This window comes from Tamandua tetradactyla, chromosome 5, assembly GCF_023851605.1.
Source record: "Tamandua tetradactyla isolate mTamTet1 chromosome 5, mTamTet1.pri, whole genome shotgun sequence".
NCBI classification, from domain to species: Eukaryota; Metazoa; Chordata; class Mammalia; order Pilosa; family Myrmecophagidae; genus Tamandua; species Tamandua tetradactyla.
The window spans coordinates 113,100,640-113,119,738 of NC_135331.1; the positions used below are offsets into that span (position 1 = coordinate 113,100,640).

General features: G+C 36.0%; 1 protein-coding gene across 1 annotated transcript in view; it reads left to right on the top strand.

The window, feature by feature from the left end:
* The first annotated feature begins 2,896 nt into the window (after positions 1-2,896).
* TINAG (tubulointerstitial nephritis antigen) overlaps positions 2,897-19,099 on the top strand; it is an 84,303-nt gene continuing 68,100 nt past the window's right edge. Inside the window, exons 1-3 of the mRNA XM_077162116.1 lie at positions 2,897-3,360; positions 14,432-14,495; positions 15,153-15,242. Of these exons, the coding sequence (XP_077018231.1) occupies positions 3,006-3,360; positions 14,432-14,495; positions 15,153-15,242 (509 nt within the window). The 5' untranslated portion in view covers positions 2,897-3,005. The remainder of the gene's footprint in view (positions 3,361-14,431; positions 14,496-15,152; positions 15,243-19,099) is intronic.

Consider the following 19,099-nt stretch of genomic DNA (forward strand, 5'->3'; position numbering starts at 1 on the left):
CTTCAGTATTTCTGGTTTCTTAGGCAGATGGGTAGAGTGGGCTCTGAACAACAAAGACCTCAGGCAGTGGAAATTCCAGAGAGCTTGTCCTATAATGCTAAATATGGTGGGAACATGGGCAGGGTGACAAAAGTGTCTGCTAGAAGCCTACTAACAGACTGAAAGAATTGGATGAGAGAAAGATGTCTGAGAACCAAGAGAGAGTGAAAGAATAAGATAAGTGCTGGCAGAATCAAAATCATAGGTAGAACAATTACTTGTGAACAGCAGGACACCTCATCTTCTGAATCTGGAAGGAAGGTGGGAGGGATGTCTGCAAGTGTGGAGAAGTTTATGGCTTTGATGCCAGGAATGTGTGGTATTAACATTTGCTGTCTTTGCTTTCTTGGTAACCTCTAAGAGAAGTTCATCTCCAGAAGGTGGAGTGATGAGTTAAGAAAGCAAGGAGTTTTGTGATAGCCACTGGGTGAAATCGGGGTAAAAAAATGTGAGTAGCATTTAAGGCTCAGCTAAGACATGAAACCAAAAATTTGTCGTGGCAATTGTATGAGCTCGAAGATCATCTCCATCAGTACTTAGTAAACTTGATACAGCGGCAGGAAATGCAAATTTCAGGACCATTCATTTATTGAGCACCTCTTTAAGAAGTGTCAGGCAGTGTCCTAGGTGATAAAAAAAAAATGAAACAGGTAACATCATTCTCTGATCTCATAGAACTTACATTCTGGTGAAGAAATATAGTAAGTAAGATCATTGAGTAAAATTTTAGTATATTAATTAGTGATACATACAAGGAATGGAGACAGGAAGTACTGGAATTGAAGAAGGGTTATTATTGTAGATAAAGCATGTAGGCAGGGCCTCTCTTAGAAGGTGACTTTTGAATGAAAATTCAAAATTGGTGAGAGATTGAGCCATGTGGATGGCTGGGGAGAGAGTGTTCCAGGTTGAGGCAACAGCAAGTACAAAGGTTGTAAGACCAGCGTGTGCCTGGTATGTAAGTGGAATGCAAGTAGTCTAATGTGATGACTGGGCAAATACGAGCAAAGAGTAAGGTTTAGAAAGTAATATTGGTGAGAGAACAGAGTTGGGGTACACCTTGTACAGGGTCTTGCAGCTGTGGCTTTTAGGTTGAATCAATGCTGGGAGTATGAGGAAAGATCAGATGTGAAAACTAGGGAGGAAAGGACTAAGAATGCTGATGCGAACATACCAAAACGATTACTTAGAACAGAAGGAAGAGAGTCCAAGAGTGAGCATAAATTGGGAGGCTTATAAAGGATAGGAATGGAAGCAGGAAAGAATGAAAGCAGAGAATGCAAAAGAAGAAAAGAGTTTCAAGGTGGAAGGTGTACTTACTAATGATGATTAACATTTATAGGGCAGATATGATGTGCGACATACTTTGTGTTATCTCATCTAAACCTTCCACCCACCTTATGTGGTAATACATATTATTATCCACATTTTCAGATGAGGAAATTGAGCAGAGAGAAATTAAGCCATTTGCCTAAAGACGGTGGTGAAACTAGGATTTGATGCCCAGCAATCAAGAGTCTTAGACTCTTCTTCTTAATCAGTTTGCAATACAGTGCTAACTGCTGTGGAAGATTTATGTATGAGGGAAGGTGGAAGATAGTTTTATGGGAATTGAATGTTAGGAGGTCATTAGTGACTTTTGAGACAGCAGTTCTTTATGAGGTGGGAAAGTAGACAACACTTTGCAATAGTTAAGTGGCACAATAGATGGTAATGGAGTACAGGCAGCAGTTGCTGGACTAGAACAGTGGGAGATAATGGAGACTGAAACCAAGATGATGTAGAATTAGAGAGTGAGAGATTTGCCCTCTTTTATAGTTTGAGAGGCAGGTGTCTGAGGAAAACGACACAATGAAGATTAATGAGTGAGTCAAATAATTTATGGAACAAGGGGTCAGAGAATATGTGTTTGATAGAATTATGAATTAACCTTGGAAAGGAGAATAACATGTACCAGAGAAGTAAGTGATGAACCCTAGGTCACAAGTGAATTAAACAGTGGCTAAGGGACCATAGTCCAGGTTTTCTAATTTCTAAAACTGGCTGTTTCCACTGGGCTACACAGCCACTGCTGCTGACTCATCGTCTGTTAGTTACTTATCACAATACACAGGTTAATGAATAAATGCAATATAGCAAAACCTACTGTAAACATACAGCTCTCTAGAACCACAAAATACATCTTGACCTTTGAGTTTTCTTCACATCTGCCTATCCTGCAATCTCTTTAGCATGGAGTACTGACTCTTCTTGACTATAAACTGCCTTTCAGCTACTGCAGGTTACTATACTGATTCCAAGTAGGGACTCAGGTGGGAAGAACTAAGGTGATCCTCAGGGAATTTCTAGCTGTATTAGGTTCCACCAAGCTTTGAAATCAAAATGCTTCTGGTAGGTAAATGGGGTACAGATGGGAAATCAACCCAGTGTGTGACTAGGCATGATTTAGAGCAACTGTTATTGATATGACAGATCCTAGCAGGCAGCCTCGAGAGAGTTTGGATTTTAGTTGCAGTGCAAGAAGGTGAAATGAATAATCACATTTTCAACTTTTGTATTTCCTCCAACTTGCCAGTGGTTATAACAGCCGCAATTTGGGCTATGTATATTCCAGGGAAATTTCTGTTTTAAGAATCTAGACCTGTGGGGAGGCAACATTTAATGAATCATCAACATGTATGTAGATATTTTAATGGTGATAAAAATACTTTACATGAAACATTATAAATTTTTAACTCTGGAGGAATGACAATGGTCTACTTCTAATACTTACATTATCTTGGGAAAAGATTGAAATCCTTGATTAATGTTTAACTACAAGAAGTTTACTCAGTTCAAGTAAAGGATCAGTTTCAGGGTTCAGGCTGAAGTGTCTTCATGCTTAGAATTCAGGCTGCAGGAAGAAGCCCCCCAAACCAAGGGTGCTGGATGTTCAGAAAGTGGGAATCTTATCTGACTTCTAGAGAATGTGGGTTGGATATGCGATCTTAATCTTTTCTTACCTCACCAAAGAAATATGGCTGGAGAAGCAATATTTATCTCAAAGAGATGCGGACTTTAGAGCTTATGTGACTGAGAATCACACCGTTTTGGAAGGTACTCGATTCAAAAGAGCCACTTTCAGGGGGCAATACTGTAGAAGTTTTGGTTGTTGTGAAGACAGAGATGACACCTGTGTCACTGAGTACTATGAGGCAAATGCACTGTGTTACTGTGATAAATTCTGTGAAAGAGAAAACTCTGATTGCTGTCCTGATTACAAGTCCTTCTGCCAGGAAAAGGAACAGTGGCCTCCTCACATGCAGCCTGGGTGTCCAGAAGGTAGGATTTGTGGAACATTTAAGCGTTATCCCAGTTCCATAACAAGATCTGGCAAACTTTCTCTTTTTTCTACACCCTCTCACACAAATTCCTTCCTTCCTTCCTTCCTTAATTCTTTCCTTCCCTCATTCACTCTCTTTTTATCTTTCTTCCTTTATTTCTTTTAAATGAACAAACTTCTGTTGAGAGTGCCAAGATGACCTTCTTTGGATTGCTAAAGTGCTTCAGGGTCCCTGCAGCATTATAGCACATTCAGGAAAGTTCTCATCTGATGGCTGTGAGTGCTGTTCTGGAACCTGTTTTGAATACTTCCTCAACTTATGTAAGGATTAGTTAAAACTCTCTCTTTCCTTGTAAATGTATTGACAACAGGAGTCTCAAGTTTTTCTTGAGAATGGCCTCCTAGAGACTCTTATGAGAGTCATGGGCCTAATCATCTGAAGCTTCATGTAACACTTACGGAGTTTACGGACCCACTGGGATTAGAATCTGTAATACAGGAAAGCTATGAAACCAGAAAAAAGCAAGATAAAGTCAGCTACCTTTCCTGTCTAAATAATGGCAATTTGATTATTTGGGTGTATTTTGTTGGTTTGTTGGTTTGTTTCTTTTGTTTTATTTTGCAGTCAGGGATATTTAAACAATTAAGTAAAAAGGAAGTCATCTTCTATAGTAATTATAAAGGATTGAGTTTGAGTGCATAAATGCACATACAAATAATTCATAAGGAGAGTTGTGGTAGTCATTATATTTCTCTAATTATAGGCGAATGGCCAGAACTTTTGAACTAATATAACCAGACTCTAGGGAAAAAGAAAAAGTCTACTACACTTCTATGAAGCACTCTCTGTCCTAGCAATAGAACTCTTCTGTCACTCATCACGCCAAATCTCCTTAGCAGAAATGCAGGTTTAATCAGAGCTTTGTCACTCTACTGTAAACAGATCTCTGTGACTAAAAGTTGTAGTTAGAAGACAATTTATGATAAACTAGGGAGTCATTATCCTTATTTCAAAATCCAGATTTCATGCATGCTACTGCCTTTATACCCAATAATGCTATCTGGTTTGTGAAATGGAGAAATTTATCCTTAACATACTATAAACACACACACACAGAATTGTCTTTTATCCCAGGGTTTTGGCTTTACTAATAAACAGCTCAGAAAACAGAGACACGGCAGCCCTAGGCATCCATGGACAATACTGCTTGAATACTTTCCCTGTGTCAGATACTGAGCTTGACACTGGGAAGCAGGGGGGAAAGACAATGGAGATCTTATCTGCATGGAGGTCATGGTCCAGTGTGGAGGGTAAGATACTTAACAAATTTACTGTACAATAGTGATTTGTGATAAATGCTCTGAAGGAGACGTAAGGAGGCATTTAGTGTACTGTGAGAAAGTACAGCAGTATATAACATTAAAATGGAAATAGAGGGTGGGGTGGTCAGTTACGTAAGCCATTTAAGCTGAGATTTGAGTGAGGAGAAGTGAGTTAGAAAAGGGTTGGCGGAAGAGTGCTGTAGACCTGTGAGCAAGGAGTTTGGCACAGTCCAAGAACTGGGAGAAGACCACCAGCTCTGGAGAGTAATGATCAGGGGATGTATGAGATGAGGTTTGAGAAGTAGGAAGATGTCCAATTATGCCAGGTCTCATAGGCCACATTAAGGATTTTGGATTTCATTCTGTTATGAGCACTCACTGAAAGATGTTGAGTAGGAACAGGGCTGGCTTTATGGGAATGTGACCAGGGTAGAAGAGCTTGATTTAACACTTTGCTGTTGTCATCTTGAAATATTTAATAATTCTTGAAGAGATTTTCCACTCTTCAAGAATTATTAGTGGACCTTGCAATTTATGTGCCAGGGCTAAATTGGGAAATTGGAATGGCATTTCATAAAGCTCATTCTGTAAGACTGGATTGGTGATAGGAAAAATTTAAAGTAGGGAAATAAGGTAGTAAGTGATTGCAGTAGTCAAGAATGAACGTCTCAAGCTATCATGGTAATACTCCACATTTTATATTTCCAATCCCTCATGGACCAATACTTTTGTGAATAAAAATCACATGCTTGGATGTCATAGACATGCCAAATTGCTATAAAGGTTTCTAAACCTCTGTTTTCATTTTTCATACCTATCTCTTCACAGTCCAAGTAGTCAATATTTCCCAGGCCTGCACTGGACTGCAGACTATATTTCAGCAGGACTGTTGGGTGAGAAAAGATGTTATTCTGGACTAGGGTAGTAGTAGGGGGCTGGAGTGAGGCTGACAGATTTAGACATGGTTTTGTCCTTGAGGACCCTGCAAAGGAAAAAGACGTATAAGGAGGCCATTTTCATAAATGAGATAATAGGTATGGGAGATGTACTCAATATGTACTCAATATGACTCAGTCTATCACAGCTGAGTCATCAAGTGTGAATGGGTATTATCTAGGTGATAAAATGAAGGGGAGGAGGTTTGAGTATTCTGAACTGAGAAAGTAGCATGTGCAGGATGAGGATAAAAGAAACTGCATGGTAAAGAAGTGGCAATTAGGTGGGTGTGGTAGTTAGGTTGAGGTGTCAACTTGGCCAGGGGAAGGTGCCTGATTCTATTGCTGTGGACAGGAGCCAATGGCATGTGAACTTCATTTGTTGCTGATTCCATCTGCAGTCGGCTAGGAAGTGTGCCTGCTGCAATGAATGATGTTTGATTTAATTGGCTGGAAGCTTAAATGAGAGAGCTCAATGTAGCACAGCCCAAGCAGCTCAGCATACCTCATCTCAGCACTTGAGCACAGCTCAGGCCTTTGAAGATGCAGAAAGGAATCACCCCAGGGAAAGTTGTTGGAACCCAGAGGCCTGGAGAGAAGGCCAGCAGAGATCACCCTGTGCCTTCCTACATAAAAAAAGAACCTCAGTTGAAAATTAGCTGTTTTTCCTCTGAAGAACTATACATTTTTAACTGAATAAATCCCCTTTTATTAAAAGCCAATCCATCTCTGTTGTGTTGCATTCTGGCAGCTTTGGTAGACTAGAACAGTGGGGGAAAAAGAGTTAAAGGAGATCAGGTTCAGCTTTGAATGTTGGGACAGTTGCTCATTTGTTTGGGGAAACATGATTTCTCATTGTCATTTTAATTTTCATTCTTCTGATTACCAATGGATTTGAGTATCTCTTTATATTTTTGTTAATATTTAGGTTTCCTCTTCCTATAATTTGCTTTTTGTTTTCCACAGCCCTGTAATATGTCTTAATATCTGCAGATATTTTTTTTTCTAGTTACTCAGCTATATGTAGACAATCTTCTATAAACATGCTTAATAAATGTATTTCGTTCTTCAAAAACTCCATGAAAATTTTGTATAGGATTGCACAGAATGTGTAGTTTTATATTGAAGAAAATTGAACTCGGTGTCATAGTATGTCTGTCCACTTACTCTGATTTTTGCAAAGTCCTTAAATAGAATTTAACATTTTCTCGGTGGTGTTATTATTTACTCTTTGTTAATTAATGGATACATTTAGATTTATTTTAAATTGCATAGTTTTAAAAATTTCATTCTCTAGTTGGTCATTGTTTTGTGGATAAACTGAATTTTGAAAGTTCATATTCTGGGTGGGCTGTGGTGATTCAGCAGGCAGAGTTGTCACCTGCCATGCCAGAGACCCGGGTTCGATTCCTGGTGCCTGCCCATGCAAAAAAGAAAAGTTCACATTCTACCTGGCAACATTTCTGAAGTTTCTTATTATGAATAAAAAGTAATTTCTTCATCATGGCAAAGATTTCAATACCAAAATTGTCAAAGTAAACATGTAGTTTATAATGGAGAAATTTCTGATACATTTCCCCTGAGACTAGTAAGAACACATGGATGCCTGCCATCTTCAATACTGTTCAACAAAAGAGTTACCTGTCAGTGTTTTAAGAAAATAAAAATGAAGTGAAAGTCTGAGGTAAAGAGTCAAAACTCTCATTTTTTTTGCAGATAATGTGATGATCTACACAGAAAAATTAAAATAATCAAGAAAATAGTAGTAGTGAAAGTCAGAAACATTCAAAATCAGAAGGGTTTCTTTTTTCAGAAGTTTTTATTTAAAAATCAAGATTTCTAACTTCTCTTAAATAGTTGGAAGATCTGATAATTCTGGGTCCACAGGCCAGCAGGAAAACTTTCAGTTGATGATAAGTTGTGGGTGACCCTTTTTGGTAACACATGTATTTCCATTTTGCCACATAACTCACTCCACTGATATTTCCTATTTGGTCCTTTTCTCTTATTTTCATTACCTGCCTGGGGCCAACACATGTAGTCTCTGTGAGTGGAGCTCCTCAATATTGTTCAATATAAAATCTGTTCAGAATGGATTACTATTGCTATATGTATTTTGCTTTTGAGAGGGCATCATTTATTCAAAATTTTAAGCATTTTAAAGGTGCATTTTTGGCTAAAATTCTTTATTTTATTCAGTTGGTATTATCACTGACAGAACTAATGTAGTTAAATAGCAATGACAAAAGAGCCCTATGCTCAGTATATGTTAATCTATTCTTGTTATTTTGTACCCATAGTTCCTAACAGTGACAAGGTAGGGCCCTGAGGTCAAGGGCAAAATACTTCTTATACTGTCTTGCATATGGTATGCACCGAATTGATAAATCTCTGTGATATCCTCTGCAGCATGTTCCTTATATGCTGCTTTTTATATGCTTACTGAACCTACTGCTTCTCCTCCTCCTGACTAAAATCTACTGATTATTTTCTATGAAGCCAAGTACTATTGCATACATTCTTCCTTGTTTAATAGGGTAGTAACTTTATTTTTAAAAAATTTTTTGGCATGGGCAGGCTCTGGGAACCTCTAGCATGGCAAGCGAGAATTCTGCCACTGAGCCACAATTGCCTGCCCAATAGGGTAGTAATTTTATATCAACTACATAGAAGTCTCTTATGTAAGTAGGATGACTACTCAGAGTATATTAGTTAAAGTGCCATGAAGGAAGTGAAACTTATTAGATATAGGTTGAATTTGGATTGAATTGACTATCTAGAGGATTTTTAATTTTTCAAATTCTCTATTTGTTAGATTATAAAATAATTCTGATTTCCTATGTGATTGTAAAGAATGAAAATAATTTTAAAAAGTTTGAGTTTTTCACACATGAAATAGTTTGTAAAATGTTTTTGTAATGTTTCAAAGTGCAGTTGTTTATCCATAGTTTTAGAGGGCAATTTTTATATTCTTTTGGAAGTGGAGATCTTATAAGAGTACTCAATAGTATTTAAAAAGTATTCTCTATCCATTATTGGGGTAGGCATTAAAAATGATAAGAGAAGATTATTATAAAGTCCTTGGCCTCAAGAAACTTATGGTCTTTAGATGGGTGGCTAGAACTTAGGTTTGTGAAATAATTAGAAACTATTATGAATGACTAATAATCAAATGCCACAAGTGAACTCTGTGTAGCCAATAATATAACCCTCCAATTTCAACTGGAAAGTTAAGGGAACTATACTAAAATGGTGAATGCCTATTTAATAAATGTCAGGTATCAAATAGGATTGTGTCAGGTTGGCAAAACCCAAATTAATACCCACATTTTTTATACACAAGGGTATTTTGCCAGGATTCACTCTGTCTTTAGATATCAGGCTCCAACCAGCTTTCTGCTCCCCACATTACCGGAGTGTGGACTTTGTATTCATGATCCAGTGTGACTTCTATACTCTGAAAGTTGCATCAGAGTTCCCGAAAAAAGGGTATTCTCCCTCCATTTTAAGAAGGCATTCTAGAGTACAAAAGAACATTGTCCAGCACATAATTAGGGCAAGCTGAAAGAAAGGCTAAGCATTAAAGTTTGTTTTGTTATGTTTTCAGCTGGGTGGCAATGTTCCCAGCTATAAATTAGGGTCCTATTACTAAAGGAAAAAATAATAATAATAATAAGAGTAGTGAATGGATATTAGAATAATTATCAGTCTCTGCCAAAATTTAATAATATTGAATTATCTAAAAACACAGTAGTTATCTAGATGTCTAGGTTTTTTTTATTAAAGTGATTTCAGTATAATATTATCTCAGTCTCAATACCATAACATAAGCTGCAGTGCTTTGATGTACTAAAATAAATTTGACCTTTTCTTCTTTGAGACATATAACCCATTCAGAAAAATAATTGCTACTTCTTCAGCATCCATTTTTCCTTGAGACCTGGAATTTTACTAAGACTTCAAATTAGTGTCATATTTTAGGTAGAACTTGTGTTCCAGGTGTAGTTTTTGTTCCATTCATTATGGAGGGGAAACATTTAATCATTTTAATTAGTAGCAAAAATTTCATTTCACATTAAACTATAATTGCTATCATGGAAGTAACTTTTAAATTTTATTTTATCTTGCTTATGAAAGGATGAAAAGAAAACAGTTACTTGCTATATTGAAAAATGTGCAAATTTAACTGAAACGAAAAAGTATGGAATATATAAATATTATATATTATAATATATTACATATATTAACATAATATCTAATGGTGTAATATTATTGTTTATGTGTTATATATTGGCACATATAAAGCAACTTTATTCTGAGATGCTCTGGGGCTGTTCATTCACAGATCTATTAAATATCATTTTTCAATTATCTGGTTACATGGTTTTGCCTAGTTATTTTTACTGCAACTATAATAAGAACTCTCTTAAACCAATGACTTAATGTCATATGTTATATATACATATATAGAAGCTATATGTCCCCTTGTTTAAATTGGAAGTAGGAAGTCTCAGTGAATATCTTCCTTCTGTTTTTTTCCCCTGTACTGATGGTAACTTTCAGTTTTTTGATGAACTTCAAATGTCAAATGCAGAAAAGGAGTGATAGAATTTGAAAGAGAGCCCGAGTGGATTTTCTAGACAGAATCTTTTTCGTCTAGCAGATCTTAAGGAAGGCGTCTACTACGCCATCTGTTGTGAAAGACCTAAGCTAATTTGATTACGCGCAACTCATGTTCTCATTGGTAAAAAGTGTCAGCCACTGATGTGTTTGAATTGGATCAAAGTTATTTACCCCTTCACACCCTCTTTAATGAAGATAAATCACAGTTCAAATTAGACCACACAGTGGCAGTTATAAAATATATATTGGTAAGGAGACAAGAAACTAATTTGTATGACTCTGTGTGCTTCACGGAGTCTCAAGTCCTGTCTTTTTGGTGTTTCAACATTCACTCTGCATAGAAAATTTCCTAGAGGCCCATGTAATAATATTGCTGAGGTGGGGCTGTGTTACCTTCCAGAGGGCATCAGGGAATGAGAAAACCTCCTTCCCAATGACTGGACACAGATCTTTGAAAGATCAGTAAGAGGGTCTAAGAGAACAGGTTTTTGACCTTGAGAGACAGGGATAAACTGTGGGGTATAAGAGTTGGTATTGACTTGAAAATATTTTAGTTAATCCACATTGAATTGAATTCTATTAATTTAACCAGTAAGAGCTGATTACTTATATCCATTATGCTGATTGACAAGTTGTTAATTTTACAAATGAGATCCCATTTCTGACATTGTACTAATACTCAAAGATTCTAGTGTTGACCAAAAGATGGATAATAGAGGAACTTGTAGCAGCTACCCAGAGTCTGGCCTTTCAGAATAAATACTACAGACCACCCCTGGAGTGTGGATGCCTGATTAGAGCAAGGAGCTGCTGGCCCTGGAGTTTAGCCCAGCACAGATATTTATAATGCATTGTCTTATGATGAAGTATTTTAAAATAAATTGAAGACATCATAATATTATCTTTTCTTAAATCAATAAGGTCAGCTCTTTCACTCTCCAAATAAATGATTTTCCTACTTTTATTTTAAGGCTAAGTTTTAAAAGCCTCCCTTAAGTTCAACAGTCATTGCATTTTTATTTTTTTTGTCATGATGCTTTGTGTGTAATCAATGTGACTAACTCACTCTGAGGTGCTTCATGCATATCTCACCGAGAAAATAAAGCCACTAGACAGTAATTCTCTCATCTCCAACCATTACAGTTTTCAACTTGCCTCCATCTGTGCTACTGCAGAATTGAGTCAATTCCTTCTTTTAAGTTCTAAATCCTATCTTCTCTTGTCTTTTTAAGATCTTCACTCTTAGGATTCTCCCCCTCTGTCTTCCTCTTTCTCTATTGCAGCATCATTTTCCCCTTCTCTCTTGGATCAATCATCATTTTATAAAATATACTTTTGAATCTCCCAATTTTAAAAACGCCCCTCACCCCAACCTTTACTCATCCTTAACCAGCTACTCTCCCACTTCCTTTGTTCCTTTTATGGCAAAATATCTCAAAGGAAAATTTACTTCCTTTCTTCCAGGTCTTTATCACCCTATTCCTACAAGGCATTACTCTTTGCTACTTCAGTGACCCCTCTATTGGCAGGGCTATGGATGACTTCCATGTTGCCAAACACAGCTTTCAGATCTTTGTTTCCCTTTTCTTAACCTCTCAGCAGAACTCTACACAGTTGATCCTTTCCACTTAGATGAAACATTCTCTTCTCTTTGCCATCCATGACACCACTTATCTGAATTCTCTGTGTTCTCACAGCCCACTCTTTTCCAGTTTCCTCTTCTGGGTTTCTGTCTGCTGAAATGTTTTGAGTTCGGGTTTGAACCCCTTTCTCTGACCTGTATGCATATTCTCCAGCAGACTCTTATTTATTCTCAAGGCTTTTAAAAGCTGTATGTGTTGTTATCTCCCAAAATTCATCTACCACACCAAACACACACTCAGCTCCATAAATTCCCACCTACTTGACATCTCCATTAAGATGGCCAATCTAGATTTACTCTAGATCTAACATAGGTAATGCAGAGCTTTTGTTTATTTATTTATTTTTTTTTGCCATAAGACTGCTTCTTATTACAGTAATATCTTCATTGCCTAACAGCTATTGCCAAACTTCTAGTGAGACATCCTTGATTCCTTTTTTGTAACTCATTCTCCAAACTGAACTCATGAGCAAGTCCTGGGGCCTCTACCTCCATTATACCTTCATCCACTTCTCTCCATCCTCAGTGCTATTATTGCTAATCCTTTATTGCTCTGAGGGGACCCTATTGCCATTAGCACAGCAGGAGTGATAAGGGCAGAGACATTTTGGTTAAAGTCTGTGGACCATGATAGGAAGTTTGGATTCTATTCTAAATTTGTGGTGGGAGAAGGGTTCTTGAGGATTTTAAGAAAGGCGTGTCACAAATTATATTTTAATGAGTTCTGCAGATGCCGTATGGAGAATGAGGGCTGCATGAGGTTGGGAAGAAGTATAGAAACAGAGCAAGTGGGCTGTATCTCTATAATGTATAGAAGTCAGATGCTTCAATGGGTCAGCACCCTGACCTGAGGCAGGTGTTACTGATTATGGTTTTTTTTCCCAAGAGGCCAAATCTCAAGTGAGATGAAAAGTGAAAGTAGTTTCAATTTAGTTTCCTTCTCTTGAGATTCAGGAAGGATGACCAAGAAATGTGTCTTTTAATGCTAATCACTTGGGGTAGACTTGGTGATGTCATCCTTTTGTCTTCATTTTATAGCACAAATACAGGTCAGAGAAGGAACAGCGTTTTTTTTTTCCTTTTGGCACTTTATGTTTCTGTTCCCTTTACCTATGTTACTGGTTTGTTGAACAAGCAGATTCATGACTTTCTTATGTTTGTTTTTATTCTCCATTTTTACTTTACAAATGTTCAGGGAGAATTTTCCATGCCTTTGAATGGAAACTTGGATGGCTTTTTGAACTTTTTGTTACTCCTAGGTCATAAAAAGCCCTAGGGTCTCTAAGTTACAAACATACTGCCCATTCACCTATTAAAAGGGTTCAATCTTGTGTGATAATTAAACCGGAGCTAAACTTGAAGCTAAATCTTCCTCATTCCCTCAGTTTGCTACAGAAAAAGCCTGTGGTCCAGGAAAGATGTGGTTTCCTTCTTTCTCTCCAGGGGATTCAAAAAATTCATAGAAAGGGGGGAATAGATTCATGTGCATAGAGATTTAGATTCACTAAACAGAATATTGAACTGCAAAAACATAATACATGCTGAGGAGGGGCTGTGGTAACAAATTTTTGAAAAATCAAAGTATAGCTAATTCCGTTGGTGGCTGTGGAGACATTCTAACTAGCAGTTAAAGCAGATCCTTTGGAATGTTCCTAAACATGTATTTTCTCTTATGGTTTTATGAATAAAAAGTTAGGCTACATTTTGTTTAATAAGGAAGGGCCATTAGTGTATTCTATCAATTATATGCATCTGTAAAAACAAAGTCACTTTTTTTGTAGAGACAAAGAAGTAGAGCCTCTGCTAATTGAGTATGAATTTTAAGTTTGTGCAAATTATATATCAAAAGGGATTTAATTTATAACCAGGGTACTATTGTCTTTCATATTGATGATTTTTTTTTTCATATGATGTTGATTCACCATTGATCTATTTTGAATAGTTTATACAGTATGATAAACTAGTTAACACCAATTTCAGCTAGAGTTGAGAAATAGGAATTTGGAATACAGATGGCTACAATCTTGTGTTTCATCATATTTTCTCCTAATCCAAATCCTGGGGAAAAAAAAAAAGAATTTGTGCTTTTAAAATGATTTCAATGAAATGGCTTTATATTTTGGTCCAAAGCTATGAGCTACTTACTCTAGTCATATGAACTTAATTAAACTCACTTATGAAACTTGATTAACTTTTTAAAATTGAGAAATGCCAAAAATTTATTCAAATGCTGTGTTTTGCTTATTTAAGCACAATAATAAATTTTGAGAATGATTAGTGGTTAATTCTTCTAAATTCTAGTTTTCATTCTTTATAAATCCTTTCTATTAGAATGTAATATGCATTTTAAAGGTAAAAGATCATGAAACAAGCCTTGAATAATTTGATATATAATCCTTGATCCAAGTGAGACAGGGACTTTTATCAGATTGGCACCAACTATTTTTGCATAATTTAAAAACCAAACATAATTTTAGATTAGTTGTTGAGTTAAGCACTTTATTACTAAATTTAGAATTTTCAGCTGATTACATGTTATGTTGACAGGTTGCTTCAGAGATGGTCAACATTATGGAGAAGGATCAGTAATTAAAGAAAACTGCAATTCCTGGTAATGAATTTAAGAGACACAGAACTCACTTCTACTGTCTTGTATATTTTCTTCAAATTAAAGGAATATTCATGGAATCAAGCGTATATTTAAATATAGAAAGAGTCCTAAGTCATGTGACATCACATATCTGTAGTGTTTTTTTATAAGCATATTCAATTTTAATGAATGTTGAAACCTAATATGAATTTGTCTTTTAATGTTTAGGTTGATGCTCCTGATAATAGGACTTTATAAGATAGCAGATATATAATTAAGTATATTTCTTAATTATAAACATACACATATACCACAGTATATCTTGTTTCTTTGAGCACAATAACTGTATCTAGAAACAGATTGCTTTAAGAGGTTTAGTCTGCAAAAAGTTTCCAAATACAACAACATTAAATCAACCATCCAAGTTATCTTATGTTTTCAAACTTCAATGAATATGTGGTCATTTCATTTATTAATTGCCTGGAGAGGAAAATGAGAGCAGGTTGAGTGGTAGCTAATGCTGTGCTAAAATTTATTTTGCCTAGAATCCAACAGCCATATGACTAACATTAACCAAGAAATATTTTATGCTTTAATGATGTGTCACTCTTGTTACTAATTTTGAATTATTCTCCATAAAAGGTCAAGCCACTTTTTGTACTTTTTACATCTCTGCAGCACATGCTCAGGACAGCAATGGAAATGCTCTCAACATGTATGTCTTGTCCGTCCAGAATTAATTGAACATATCAATAACGAAGACTATGGGTGAGAGAAATCTTGCTTTATAGACTTTCAGGAAGTCCCACTTACTCCTCTGGTTTCAAGTGTTTTTATTTTTTTTTTTTAGTATTTGTTTCTAAAAATGGTCACTGTTTAAAAAGAAAGAGTGGGAAAGAAATGGAAAGGAAGATGGAAAGGCACATAGAATTGGAATGTACAAGAGTAAAGATTAAATAATTTTAAACTAAAATGCACCAAAAGTAAGGAAGGAATACATAGCATGGTCTTAAAATCCTCTAGGAAAGAGCAGTATCATGGTGTAAGTTAGGAGTGTGGAGAGAGCTTTGCTTTGGATAAGTATTCAACCATTATCGGGAAGTAGGCAAAAGTTATCTATTTATGTTAACCATCTTGCTCTATGCTGCTGCCCTGACCCAACCAGTCACTCCATATGCTCAACTATCCTGGGAAGACTCTCCCTTTAAAAGAACAAAATTCTAAACCGATTCTCTGGACAATTTCTCTGAAATGACTGAAGTCTAGCTAATTTCATGACAATTAAGTCAAAAGACATGCTGAGCTATTTTACTTTCCTAATAAGCTAAAGATAGGGATGACTGTCACTTAAACATGGGAAATAACTTTCTGATGCTTTCACACAAATTAATAAGTTATGTTACTTCTTCGCTTGCCATAGAGGGAATTAAGATTTTGGTGCTGACACTGGCTTTTCTTTGTTCAACTGAAAGAAAGAGGGATAGAATTCTGTCAAAGGAATTCTCTAATGCCATTGATCAAATCTATATATACCTAGATAGTATCACTTGTATTCCCAAAAGAAGATCTGTTGTCAAGCACCTGGAACTGTGAAGCATTCCTGAAATGTATTTTGAAAAATTAGATGTCTAATTTTCTTCTACACATAAGACATATGTTTTCCAGCATAATGGGGATACTGAATCCACTTTCAATGTATCCAAAGTATTTTCTTGGAAGCCATGAAATAGAGGAAGTTAAAGCTGACATTAATATTCTTAAACCACTCTCAATTCCTTTATGCGTGTACATATAATTAGTAAGTCATTAAAAGTATATCAGAGTATTTATCATTAGAAGAAATTATGATTGAGGTCCCTAAAAGGATATAAATGCTCCACCTAAGAAGTACATATTTCCAAGTAACCATGATAGAGTAGCCACTTCTACACTGTTATGAAACACACAAGAAATCATAGTCTCAGCTCTAAAAGAATACGAATAGAACATATAGAGTATGGTTGTTTTGGGAAATGCTGCTATACTAATCACAGTTCTCCAGAGCAACAGAACTGAAATCTATTTGTAAAGAGATATATTATAGGAATTGCCTCATTTGAATGTGGGGAATGGCCAGTCCAAATTCTATATGGCAGGCCCCAAGGTGGAAACTCCAATGAAAGTGAAATTGAAGCCCCAGGAGAAGCTGGCTGATTGAAGCAGAGGCAGAAATTCTTCTTTCTGACTTCTGACATCTTCAGTTATGGCTTTAAGATATCCAACTGAATGGATGAGAAGACTCCTTTCATTGCTGAGGGCAGTCTCCTTTGTTGATTGCAGATGCAATCAGCCATAGATACAACAATCAACTGACTAGAAACGCTACCCCCTCTATGAAACACACTCACAGTACCTAACAATCAGGGCAGTGCTTGCTTGACCAAACATCTGAATACCACAACCTAGCCAAGTTGACATGTGAAATTAACCATCACAGCTGCTTTCTTTAGAAGGATGAACTTTCTTTTCATCATTTGTTGGATGTTGAGAATATGCTAAGACTATTTAACAGGCATGGGTCTTACCTTTAAGTAGAAAACAACGTTGAAACTATTCTGATAAATGACTTCAAAAGATTAAAAAAATGAAGTAAAATTGGAGCAAAAAGGAAACATACAGAACTGAAAAATATAGATAAATAGGAGAGAGAAGCAATGAAAGACAGGAGCAAAACTAAATACGGGTAGGAAAAAAACATTAAATTTAATGGCACTGTAATAAACAGTAGCTATCTTAAAGGAGTCTACCATTTAGTATTGGGATCAAACAGTATACCTGTAAAAAGATTTCTAATGATAGTGCAAGATATAAGTGCCAAATTAGTGGTACAAGCAATAATCAGCAACTGTTGGGAAAAAAGGAAATACGTTGTTTCATTTATCTGCTTCTGTGTAACAAACTACCCCAGAAGTTAGTGGCTAAAGCCACAAACTTTTAATTTGCTTACATCAGCAATTTGGGATGGACACAACTGAGACTCTTTTTCTGGTCTCTCCTGAGGTCACACATGTACCTATAGACATCTGGAGCCTCAGTCAGGGCTGAATGTCTAAGGTGGCCCCACGCCACATTGGTGCTGGGTTTTGGTTGGACCACATGTCTCCAGAAGTCCAGGTTTGGCTTCTTCACATGATGGCAGTGTTCTAACAGGGTATGAGTGGAAGTTGTAAGTTCTCTTGGGGTCGAAGCTTGAAAGTTGCCGAACACCAGTACTAGTACATTTTGTTGGTCAAAGCAAGTCTCTAGGCCAGCCCAGATTTAAAGTTTGGGGAAATAGATTTCATCTTTTGATGGAAGGACCTGTGAAAAATTTGTGGCCATTTATAATCCACCACAGTATCTCTAAACTTGATTTTTCTTAGGAACTCCAAATCTAGTCTACTGAGTAATTTGGCCTTGATATTTCACAGGTTTTTACAAATCAGTATACTCCAAACCAAACGGATTAACTGACTCTGTCTATCCCTGGTTATCATCATCACCTTCTGCCTAGTCAGTCAAACCAGAAAACTTCAAGTTAAGTCATTTCTATTTTTGCAGTCCTTGGTAGTGTATGAGCTTCTTGAGGGTAGAGAAACTGTATTTATTTCTCTGTCCCAGGTATTTACCAGAGAATATTATAGATAAATTAAGAATGTTCAATAAATGATAAATTGGAATAAAAGGAAGGTGATGTGTCTAAGTGAAGGAGAATGGTGAGGGTAGCACCTTTCACACTTTTCTTAAGCATGACTTACAACCAAACAGACATTTTATTTTATGACCTAGTACCTACCCACACACATACATGTACACATGTATACATATACATACATGTATACATACATATATGCATATATGTGAGTATGTATATAAACACATCTTCACTATTTGCAATAAACTAAAATGTTCCCTATTATTCTATCCTACCTCCCATTTTAATTTTTTTTACTGCTGTTCCCTTCTCATTAAAATATGATTAAGTGCAAATGTCCCAAGACTTGAAGCTTAAAAACTATGATGGTAGGACATCAAAACCCACTAGACTGACTTCATCATTTCGCCTAAAGCTGGACTTATTAGTCTCTTAAATAATACTACAATATCAAAAACATTCCAAGGTTTCTTTAGTGAAACACCTTGAGTGCTGGAGATTGCTCTGTAAAATTGTGATAGAAAGTTATGTAGGATTTTACAAACTAACAAATCTTATAAAAGAAAACCATAAACTTGCCCAGACATTGAAAATGTAGCTGTTTGCTAAATCACTCATAAAAGCCTTCCATATTATAAATAGTTTTGGTAATAAACAAATCAGGATACAGTTTAGATTTGACTTAAATACTGAACATATATCACCCTCAAGTTGTAGATAATTCAAATATAAAATGATTAAATTACTTTTATCTTTCTCATGTTCATCTTTTATCATCTCTTAAAGAATTTTTGTCTCCAAATTTCAATTAATTTTTTAAAGGAAGTTTCCTTTTCTAAAGGCAAAAAGTATGTCTTTAGAAAAATGTATTTTTGATACCTAATTTCACATAATTGATTTCATCTTAGTTGTTTTTGGAGTTATTGAGCACTTAACACAAATTAACTAACTT